This window comes from Mesoplodon densirostris, chromosome 14 (assembly GCF_025265405.1).
Source record: "Mesoplodon densirostris isolate mMesDen1 chromosome 14, mMesDen1 primary haplotype, whole genome shotgun sequence".
NCBI lineage: Eukaryota > Metazoa > Chordata > Mammalia > Artiodactyla > Ziphiidae > Mesoplodon > Mesoplodon densirostris.
The window spans coordinates 32629703-32641724 of record NC_082674.1 but is presented as its reverse complement, the minus strand read 5'-3'; the positions used below and the strand labels follow the sequence as shown (position 1 = coordinate 32641724).

The 12022-nt window shown below is 43.4% G+C and overlaps 1 protein-coding gene across 15 annotated transcripts in view; it reads left to right on the top strand.

The window, feature by feature from the left end:
* Positions 1–12022, top strand: part of SLC8A1 (solute carrier family 8 member A1) — a 353360-nt gene that overhangs the window by 282368 nt on the left and 58970 nt on the right. For 11 of the 15 annotated variants that reach the window (XM_060116902.1, XM_060116916.1, XM_060116913.1 and 8 more), the window contains 2 exons: positions 4024–4154; positions 8196–8295. In XM_060116902.1, the coding sequence (XP_059972885.1) occupies positions 4024–4154; positions 8196–8295 (231 nt within the window). The remainder of the gene's footprint in view (positions 1–4023; positions 4155–8195; positions 8296–12022) is intronic. The other 4 variants (XM_060116905.1, XM_060116906.1, XM_060116908.1 and 1 more) reach the window with 3 other exon arrangements.

Sequence of the window (12022 nt, the reverse complement as noted above, 5' to 3'; positions counted from 1 at the left end):
TGGCGCAGTGGTTGAGAGTCCGCCTGCCTATGCAGGGGACATGGGTTCGTGCCCCGGTCCGGGAAGATCCCACATGCCGCGGAGTGGCTAGGCCCGTGAGCCATGGCCACTGAGCCTGCGCGTCCGGAGCCTGTGCTCCGCAACGGGAGAGGCCACAGCAGTGAGAGGCCCGCGTACCGCAAAAACAAAACAAAACAAACAAACAAACAAAAAATATATATATATATGCTGTTAAACGATTTCCCTATTCAATAAAAGATACCTAAAGAGAAGACACTTTAAAAAAATAAGCTTAGCTCTCTTCTTTGCCAGTTTCAAAAATCTGGATCACAAATACTAATTTATCTGTATCATTATAGAGCAATAAAAGGATTTATCCAGCTATCTTCTCTCAGTTACATATAAGTGTAATTATCTCTTAAATGTTCACGGTGTTTATTAAGTGAAAATAGCCCTGACCCTACCATGACACTAGGCCTTTGTGCTTTGACTTCTTTCTGCCTGGAATGCCCCTCCTTCCTCTATTACCTCCTAGCCAGCCTTCCCACCACCTTCACCGGGCAAGCTCCTATACATGCTTCCAGGCCAACTTCAAATATCTCCTCTTTCCTGAAGCCTTCCCTGACTCCTTTGGTCAGAGGGAGCTGCTCCCCGACCCTGGGCCTTCAGCCCCTACTTTGCTGTACTAGAAGTTGTCCCATCTATATGCCTCACTTCCCACTAGACCATGAGTTCCTGGAAAACGAGGTGGGGTGGGAGGGGCCTCAACGTGCTGACATAGTGTGGGAGTGCAATGACGTGTGAAATGAACAAATGGTCTTTACTATATGCATAGAGCAAAGAAGAGGCTTGTCTAACAGTGAGTTGGACAGTCACATGACAAATACTTATTGGGCACCTACTACTTTCCATACATAGTAATAGGCTCTGAGGGATATGAGGACAATCCGAAGAGCAATGAGACATATTGTTCTATCTTGGTAGGTTTACATGCTGGATATTTGTATGTAAAGGTAGTTTAAATATTAAAAAGTAGTATATGAGAAGTGTCCATGTTTAATAGGTACACACAACAAATATTCAGAATTAATTTAAAGTTAGAGTGGTCATTCCTAAATAGGTCAATTGAGGGATATTTCGTGCGAGAATAGGTAGGGTTTTGAAAGGTAAGTAGGATTTAGCTAGATGAAAATGGGGGAGGTTTTCCAGATGGGTAGACAGTGGAATAAAGTGTGGCATTAAATTCAAGTCTAGTTTGGAGCAGGAAAGTAGAAAGTGATAGAAACAAGGTTCCTGCTTTTCTTAGGTTAGTATGAAATCTGTTAAGACATTAATTCCTAAAATTTTGCTCTTTCTCATACCTCTTTTACAATATTGCCTTTGGCTGCATACCAACTATGCTATTATACTTCATGCAATTTTTTGCCTCATGTTCTTCACTAGATTTGGGTTTTTTTTAAAAAAACTTTAAGTCACTAACACTAATAGAAAGCTAGTATTTATCATATATAGAAAGTAAGGTTAACATTTTTAGAATGAAAAATGTTATTACTTCTAGCTCAATGCAGTCAAATGCTCTATGCCTGAGAACTATTTTCTCTTTCATAAATGGTAGAAACCCTAATGTCAAGAACTAGTTCCAGACCTGACAGCACCAAACTTCTTCATCAGAAGGACTAAAGGATGATTAAAAGGGGAATAACATTTTCACTCACTATGTGATTTGATTTCATTTACTACCATGTCCATTCATTTAATACCATGTTCCAAATCCTTTCATTTTGTGAAATGTGGCTTTCAACAATGCCACCGCATCACCTTTCTTTCATAATTTCTCTATTTTTTTTTTACCTAAATTGACTTGAATCCCATTAAAAGCAACTTCCCATTTATAAGTAAACTATTAAAAGGGGACATAATAAATATTCTCCCCCAAATGGCTTTGTAATTCAAATTAAAATCTAAGTTGTAATAGTTTTTCTTCTGGAAAAATAATTCTTATTTGACTAAGTCTCCAAAATATCCATGTTCAGTCTTTATGAACAAAGACACTAATATAACCTGCTCCTATGAAAACTCTAATAACATTTTCCTGGGCTTAAGATCAGAAAGCAGTGGGAATCAAAATATGATTGATTTGAACATTGGACAAATGGGACTTCACATACCTTAGCTCACCCCCTTGACTCTACACACTTAATTTCAAGGGAAAATCATGGGGACACCACTCAAAAACCTTTGCCTTCCCATGGGTCATAACTTCCCAAGCCTACTGTAAGAAATATTATAACTTTTACCATTAAAAGTAATCTACTTGCACCTCTCTTTTGCATCTGCTAACACTTAGCAGATTTCGGCTAGTCCAAAATCTCTTATTTTTAGTCTTCTAATTTCTTTGGGGCCCTGTAATTACTGGGGATAGGAAAGCAGATTCTGAAATATACTTTTAGGACACTATTGAATACATAATAAAGAATTCTTTGATATGCTACCTTCTGCTTTTGCCTTTTGCTTGGTTTTGACACCTGGTATGTAAAATGCTAGCAGTGCCTCTAGCCCAACTGCTCCATGGCTCAGTAATCAACAACTGGCCTAGGAACTAGTCTTCTGCATCATTTGCTAGAGCATCAAATGAAGCCGCCAAGGCCCAGTAATCAACAACTGGCCTAGGAACTAGTCTTCTGCATCATTTGCTAGAGCATCAAATGAAGCCACCAAGGCCCAGTAATCAACAACTGGCCTAAGAACTAGTCTTCTGCATCATTTGCTAGAGCATCAGATAAAGCCACCAAGGCAGGGTCCCTCAGCAGAGGGAAGCCATGTATGGGTGGGATGGGATGGGAGATGTGGACTCCTGCAATAGCTGATGCCTAAATGCAAAAGGCAAGGAGTCTGGGCTAGAAGTCCCTCCCTTCCTCATCTCTCCTCAGTCAACAGACTCCCGTTGCAGGCAGTTTGCCTGGAAGGTTCTAGAAGCAAGGGTGTCAGGGCTGTGGTCTTTCTATACCACCAAGACTACTTCCTTGGAGATGAGGTCCATTCAGCTTGACTGTGAGGGGGAGTGACCTGTCTTGTTCCAGCATCCTGAGCCTGCAGGACAGGAGGCTGAGTGGTTACAGGAGTAGTGTTTGTGCTTCACACGTGCGTGGCCTTTTCAGGCTGGGATGTATCCTAATGACCTTCACACAGAGAGGACCCAACTGTGAGCTTCCCCTCATTAATGGACTCTCAAGTCCCTTAGCATTTTCTGAGCACCCACTAGCCTCTCCTGGATTGTAAGCTACATGGTGGTTCCGGAAATAATCATGCCCCTATGGTGAGTAAGTATTAACTTCCCAAAGGCCTCGCCCTCGCTCTCCCTGTTTCCTTTAACGTTAACGTGGTCCGGGTCCTCCCACCCCATCTCAGCTTTGCACCAGAGAGAGGCAGCTCTGGAGCGCCGGCATCTTACTGAACCGTGGAATTCGTGGATGTTTTGTCCTTAACCTGCAGCAGGGGCTCTTGGCACGTGAGAGGCTAAGATCAGCATTTCCCGTCTATCATCTCTCTGGCCCTGGGGCATTTTCTTTGCCTCTAGCAAGTGGAGAGGAGGAGGCCAGAGTCTTATATTCCTTGAGTCGCTCTGGAACTTTAAGTGTGTTTCCTCTTGGTCATGTGCTAAAAGGATGTGTACAGACAGCCAGGTGAGCCAGTGTCCCAGGGGACAGCTGGGTGATTCCCTCAACGCAGACAACATGTGGACAGAGTCCTTACCTGCGATGTGGCCCTATAAGTTGCTTTTCCTGATCTGCCCTTTGGCAGGTGCTTAGGTTGTGGGATATTATGATCACTTGCTCTCACAGTGGTCACTGCCCCGCACAACAAGCGTCTGTCCAATTCTCCCCTCCAGCCTTACGGCACCACCCCAGGGACTTTCAGTGGGTCATCAGGGCTTCCTTCCTTCTTGGTTTCCTTGTAGCAGGATCCAGGGATTTCCAAATAAATTTGAATCCATTCTCACTCTCTCGCCCTTCCCTTCCACAGAGGAATGTGATGACAAGCAGCCGCGGACCAGCAAAGAGGAGGAGGAGAGGCGCATTGCGGAAATGGGGCGTCCCATTCTGGGAGAGCACACCAGGCTGGAAGTGATCATTGAAGAATCCTATGAGTTCAAGGTACGTGCACCAGCATTGCCCACCAGGGAGGCCAGGCCCATCTCTGCACCAAGACGGTTCATAGCGTCGGCCTATGCTGTACGAGAGGCAGATGTAATTTCAGGGACTGGCTCATGGATGGAGAGGCCTTTAGAGCAGAGATGGGATTCGCAAGTTGGTAGGGAAGCAAGAGATCCTGTAAACTAAACAGTGTCAGAACCAGGGTCTGGTGGGTGGCACACATTCACTGTGCAAGGTCAGAGGTGCCCTAAAGGGAGGGCTTTGGATAGCAAGGAAGAGGCAAAGATGGATTCCAAGAGACTGTTACGTGTGGAAGAAACCATGCTTTGTTTGAAAAAGCTAATCAATCTAGTAGAAGCAAAGCCTTGACACTGCTGAAAATGAGGCTCTTGTTTTGGAGGAAGGATGGTAAGCTTTCCCTGTGGAACATGCCATTGACAAGCTCTCGTATATTATGTAGTCACCTTCTTAAGGTCCTAGGACACTTGAGCACCATCAACAAACTGAAGGCAGAGTGCCTGTAAATGGAGAGTTTATAACTGGGCTGATAAAATTGGATTTCCAGTTCTCTAGATGAGGAAAGTCATTTTTCAGAAGGTAAGCAGATGGGCCTTAGAGTGAGCTTAGGACTTTGAAATGGACCTTTCGACCACTCTTAGCTGCTCCCTCGGCCCCTGCCCCAGCTCCCATCCCTTTTCACTCACGTGGTCCTCACACCTAGAAGCCCCCGGCAGAGCCGCACCTGCGTTCTGTAGTGGGACATGAAAAGGAGCAGCCTCTTTCTGGTTTTCCAGAACTACAAGCCAGAGTGCAGCAGCATTTTCCCCACTTATTTTTTTTTAAAGCAGATTCTGCTCCTGTTTGGAAAACGAGAATGAAAATTCCCAAAGGGAGAATCAGGTCACCAACCTAAAAGCCTCAGGATCATATCTGGAGTTTTCACAGTAGTGGCTTCTTTGCCTTTTGCTGGGCCCGTTCAGTATTTTTCTAATTTAGTTCACAAATGAAGGTGCCTGAGAGGCGACAGGTGGAAAGAAGGATGTCTTTGCAAATTAAAGTGGCATTTAAAAGATAAAAAGCGCAATTAAACTTTCCCCTTCAGGCCACTGTGGATGTATGTGTTAACTCCTCTCATTCATTCCCACAAAAAGAAAGAGCAGGGCAGACAGTGGGACTAGTGCTTTCTAGGCAGACCCCGACCATCAGAGCCCACCTGGTGTTTCATCCAGAACCTGGCTCGCTGCACACACTTGACTGGTATACGCACAAGTTCCCTGAGATTCCTGAGGCACGGATATCTGAGACTGTCCGTTTCTGTGGACCAATCTGTTCCCGTCTCCATCTTCACTCTTCGTCGTGCACCCTCTTTTCACCTGGAACCAGAGGGCGTGATGCCACTTGCGGCAACAGAGATTCTACAGCTTAGCATTTTCTATAAACGCTTGTCCCCCACCCCTCCCAGGGCTCTCATGGGGAATGATTGTAGGCCCTCTTCCTTACGGGACCACCCCGAGCACTTCCCTTCCATGCACCCATGACCAGGAAGAGAAATCACGGTCACTTCCTGTAGGAAGGGTATGGCAGGGCACAGTCTTCTAGGCATAAAAGTTTTCTTGTGTCCAAAGCTCTCTCTGGTAACCACTGCAATGACCCGAGCATTTGAAAATCAACCAAGTCTCTCTCTATAAGTCCAGTTGTTTGGGGTACTTATCTTCCTGGAATATCTTCCATAGACTGTTTGCTCCCATCTGCTCAAAGTTCATCAGGACAGTTACTGGTAACACTGAAGGGTGCCTTGGGGCATGTTTCTGAAGTGCCCTCAAGCATCAATGTTGATATCGTAATATTTGTTTAGGAAATTTTTTCTAGACCATAGCCATTTTAAAGAAATTGTTCAAAGCCCTCAGAACTGCACTAAAGACCCAAATCTGGCTGATACCTCACAATGTCCGAGTCTGCTTTGCCCACTGGGTTCTTGTTTACTACGCTGTGACCAAGGGCTGGACTTTTCTAACACCCATGGCTGAGAGTGAGGTTAAAACTGTTGCTACAGACTAGCACTGTGAAGAGCTAATGACTGACATATAGGAAACCTCCAGGTCAGGGTCCATGGCAAAGTGCAAGAATCAAATTTCAAATTCCTCCTCTCCTCCTATAGGTCCCCTCCTATTCACTCCTCTCCTCCTATAGGTCAAGAGAGGACACATATGTAAATTAAGTCCAGGGAAGAGCCCAGGCTATCTCATAGTCTGCCAGGCTTAACATGAACTAAAGTTTACAATCTACCCCAGGTTTTATATATATACATTATATATACATATATATACATATATACATTTTATAATATACATTTTAAGTCTAGTTTATCTTAAAACTTTGTTCTTCAGAGAGATTTTCTGAGGCGAGTCTGTGTTTAACTGTTAGAGCAGTTTCACTCTTCAATTATTTATCCCCCAGTAAGTGGGATTCTCTGCCTTGGCTTTAGAGTAAAGAGGGCTTCTTTGGAGAGACCTGCCCCAAGTTTCCATCACGTTTAGGAAAAGTCAAGGTTATTTCTTGTTACATTCTACACAGAACTTTGAATTGGCATCAACCAAGACACTCAGAGTGCTTGATGAGATTGGCCAAGTCCAGAGAAAAGTCAGATGCTTGTCATGTGCCTCTGGCTATGGCGGCCAAGAGCCCTGATGGTTACAGCTATTATCAGTGGCACTAGCAGTTCTAGACACAAAGCTAGAGGCCGAAAGGTCACCACCATAAGGACAAACAATCTAGCAAAGGAGGATGTTGAAAATACAGAGTGGGCCAGTTGGAGATGGGCCCTTTCATGTTTATTATCATCTCATTGTTTCAAGTCAGTTGCAATGACGGTTGAACTAACACACTTGACATTCTGATGTAGCTTTGGCCTTCTGCACGGGCCCCTGGGATCACATTTTCCTTCCTCCCGGTTAGCTAATCACACGCTCTCTCTCTCAAACCTTAGTCAATTCAGGGACACTGCACTAAACATGTACAGATTTTGACTTAAGACAAATAATACGTGTTTTCTGACTCTTTGCAATAAGTGGGAATTCGAGGATGCTCTGGCAGTAAGGGTGGGGCGTGTTGTGGATGAGTCGGGGTGGTATCTCTGGGAAGAACAGCTTCACATCCCGGAAGTGACCCTTCTCACTGTAATTGCTGTGATTTGTGGTAGCGCTTTGGGTGCATCTGCTTACTTAGTTTTCTTGTGAACGCTTGGCTGCTTCTGCTGTTCCATGAACTGACATTCATTTAGAAAGCTAAGAGTGCTAATTGTATAGAAGCAAGTGCCTAAACAAGGTCTTAAAGAAAAAGAAAAATAAGAGGCTCAGAGCTAGTAAAGCAGGGGGAAATTCAGTGCAAGGTCACTGCAGTTTGCCCTGAACCATACAAAGTGACCTTTTTTTGTCTTTTCTTGTTTGCAGCAGGAGTCAGGTGAGATGAATTCTCTATCAGCCACCAGGCTGACAAAACCAGTAGCCAAAGAAAAATCCATTTATTAATGATCATACAGCAGCAGTCTTGAAGCTTTGCTGTCTGGCTGCATTTCATTGATCAACAAAAGTATAGTAAGAACAGGTTTTAGTTTCGTAATCTCTCTGCCACTTCCAGTTACCCACCGATAGGTAGTGCTGAGCAGGGCATAGGTTAATTCAATTGCAGACACATACTCTAGATGAAGCCAGGCGAGAAGCAAGTTCATGAAGTGTCCGAGGGGAAGGGATGGGCTTTTGCAACATCCTCAGTTGTAACCGGTGAGGCTATTCTTCCTTGGCTATTAGGCAGTGAAGGAGGCTTGTATTCGCTGTGAAGAAGTTTCCATTTCAAGATGTTTCCAAGAAAGGACTATGCTTGTTTGCATAATCATAGCAGTGTTTGATGTCAATACTGTTGCTCTGAGCCGAACATCTGCTATCCTTTAGATAACTCTGGGGTTTCAAAATCGTCAAGGTCTGAGATTTCCCGAGGCCTTAATCAACCCGGCAATTATTTTCTGATTCTTTTCAATCTCTCTAGAGTACCGTGGACAAACTTATTAAGAAGACAAACCTAGCCCTCGTGGTTGGGACAAACAGCTGGAGAGAGCAGTTTATCGAAGCGATCACTGTCAGTGCTGGTGAGTGCTTTTCTCTGCATATTATAAATGATAATGTCCCAAGCTTACTTTTCCTGCTATCACCACTTGGTCTAGGTCAAAGCACCCAAGACTCTCCATGATAAAATTAAAAGAGAAATGAATGTGTTTGTAATGTATATGCACAGTTTGGGGATGAATGTAGACTTTCTAAGATGAAGCAAATGTCTTCACACAGGACATCCTTCTCTGTCTACATTGCGTCTTTCTCTCTGGAAATAGACAAGATAAATTTAAAGCCTACTGTGTCTCTTACTCATGGATAGCCAATCACAGGGTTTTATCTGGAAAATTCCCTGAGAGCAGGAGAAGTGACCAAGTGCAGGTCAGAAAGAGACCATCAAAATCATAGGTGGGGGCTTCCCTGGTGGCGCAGTGGTTGATAGTCCGCCTGCCGATGCAGGGGACACGGGTTCGTGCCCTGGTCCGGGAAGATCCCACATGCCGCGGAGTGGCTGGGCCCGTGAGCCATGGCCGCTGAGCCTGCATGTCCGGAGCCTGTGCTCCGCAGCGGGAGAGGCCACAGCAGTGAGAGGCCCGCATACCGCAAAAAGAAAAAAATCATAGGTGGGACAGGGTGATGTTAAGACACTTCACCACAGTCATCTGCATCATTTTTCACTCTCTTCAACAACATCTAACAAATAAGTGTTTGCACGGGCTCTGGAAGTAAAAATAGAATCACATTCTGTTTCTTCCTATACAAGCAAAGTGCAGAGTTTTATTTAGGAAGATCCTATAAAATGAAGAGTGTTACAAACTCAAGGAGCCAGACACCTGAGGAAATTAAATTCAGAAAGAAGTATCCCTTTCCTGTGTCACCAAACCCTGTCCACTCTCTGTGTGATTGTAAAAAGGCGGAGGAAAGCCCCTTTCAACGATTCAGGAAAGCAACACCCTCATGGGATTTTCTGGTTTTCAGTTCTTCTGTTTCATGTCCACTGGTTCTTTATCTTTAAAGATCCTCGCAGGCTCATTTTCTACTCTTGCAGCTAATGAATAAAACTAGAATTTTCTAACTAGTGATTCCCAGACTGTAAACTACGGAAACAGCGTCACTCGCGGTTGGGTCATGACTTCTCACACAACTCCCTCTTTCCAATCTGCCACAGAATAATTTGACAGATCTCCCAAGTACTGTGGGAACAGAGGGTGATAAAAAAAATGTTTGTGCCTGTTTATTATTAGTGCTGTTAATAATCACGCGTTGGTTTCTTGCAATAGAGTATACAGTGGAAATTTATGAACAGTGAATGATGAGTAATTGCTTAGGGGAGTAGATTTGAAATGTATACATAAGTTCTAATGGAGGTGGGGACTCCCTGTCTTAGTCCTTTTGGACTGCTATGACAAAATACCATAGACTGGGTGACTTGTAAACTACAGAAACTTATTTCTGGCAGTTCTAGAGGCTGGAAGTCCAAGACGAAGGCCCTGGTAGATTTGGCACCTGGTGAGACCCTGCTTCCTGGTTCATAATCTTCTCACTCTGCCCCCACGTAGGAGAAGGGAGGAGGGAGCTCTCCAGGGTCTCTTTTATAAGGGCATTGATCCCATTGCTGAGGACTTGGCCCTCATGATCTAATCATCTTCCAAAGGCCCCACCTCTATATACCATCATATTGAGAATTAGGTTTCAACATATGAATTTGGAAGGGACACAAATATTCAGTCTATAGTACTCCCTTATTATGGCTTGTATTTTTTTCTATAAATCTAAGATTAATACCTGAGGCGTGAGCTATATTCCTTCTTCGTAGAGAGAATAAAAACTAAAGGGACAAAGGTAACTTGAATAAGAAACTGTTGACAAGGCCAGTGGTAGAAAACATTAAAAAAGAACCCAATTATTTTATGGGCCTTGACATACTAGAATTGAAACATTAAAAGCAGCATAAGCCTTAACAGACCATTTCTAATAGTTTCCAGGTTTCCTTTGACTGCAGATATATGAGTATTTGTATGATGGTCACAAGCTGGACCTCATTCAGTCATTTTTCTGTATGTCAGTCATTCATTGTTCTTGCTGGGAAGGATATGACAGTGAATGAAAAAGACAAATAAGCCTGCATGAAGCTTACCATCTAATTGCAGGAGACAGCAAATAAGTAAAATAAGCAAGAAGTCAAATAAGGTGTCTGTACGATGGTGAACTAGTCATGGAGAACAACAAAGCCATGGAAGGAGACAGGAGGTGTGCATAGAGGCTGCATTGGATGGTAGCCAAAAAGACACCATCCATAGACATGTCGATGCTGAAGTTGCTTTTCTAGCCATGGAGTGGTTTGTGTTGGTTCATTCACACATTTTTGCAACTTTCAGGGACCAAGGTAAACATTTTATGGCCAGTCTATGGCAATGGAAAAGGGTGGTTTTAAACAGCAGGAGTGATTATGCTGCAAACAAAGTTGTGTATTTGCTCCTCGTTAGAATAGGTATACAGAGAAACAACTCTAAAGATGCTATAAGACTTTCTTACCTTAAAGGGGAAGACTTTGGTTGGCCAGCACTTTCTTATGTTGAATCATATCCTCTCAAAATCTCATGAGGTCAGTATTATGATCATCCTGACCTTCTGGAGGAAGAATCTGAGCCTCAGCAAGGCAACTTGCCTTTGGAAGGTAGCCCAGAGCCCTGATCTACCAAATACTAGTCCAATGTGCTGTCCACTGCCCTTAAGAGAGAGAAATTTCCAAGTGAGGAAAATTGCTCCTCCCCTCTGGCTCATGGAGTGACACTGGCCTTGTCACCTCTCCTGGTGCCATGGTTTCAGCGCTTACATGAGGGGAATAACTCCCACTCAGATCCTTTGAAGAACGGTTCATGAATGAAATGCCAAACCTCTCGAAGGTTCTTATTTATCATGCAATATATTCTGTTTTATGTTTCTAAGTGACTGCTTGGGAACAAGACAAGATGGCTCAGAAATTTGCAGGCTGCTGGGTAAAATTCATCTTCTTTACCATTTTGAGACAAAATATCAGAAAAGCAAACCCATAGCTTATAGCCATTAAATTACATGAAAGGCAGTTAGGAAGCTTAGTTGTTGTCATTATGATTAAATTTAAATCTCTAAAGAATGTTACTATTCTTGGGTTGTTAAATAGACAATACAATATGTAAAGCAGTATTTCTTGAAAACAGGCTTTCATTGGATTTTAAGATTTCATGGCTAAATAGTTGAGAATCAGAAAGAGTTGCCTTATTAAAAATGTTAAATTGCTTTTAAATGGCTCTACTGAGAGGCTTTTTCCTGTGCAATTTTCTGTGCAAAATTGAGACAATCTATGTTGCTAAACAAAAGTAATAATTTTATAAATAGGATTTTGCTTCTGTTTCCCACTGATTATATTTAAGCTAATTTCAAGGTAACCCCCTGGCTGTCTTTTGGTCCTCCTGTCTTCTCTGAATTTCATAGCTCAGTCCCTGGGCCTCCTATGACCATAATGTTTCTGTAAACCAAGTTCTTATAGTTCAATATTTGAAGAGTTAAAGGACTTAGGAGACTCAAAGGATTAGGAAGGGATTATATAGTCATGTCCTGGCAGTTCTCCTTCTATCTTTCCCTGGGTAGAATACCAGGAGCGGTAGCCTGCAGCAGTGAAATGCCTGTCAGAAATTTACAAGGCAAGTCTAGTACCATCAGGTGCTTTAAGGTGTGCCAGCCGATGTATTTCCAAGGGAAGCCAGCACTCACTGTGTGTCTGGT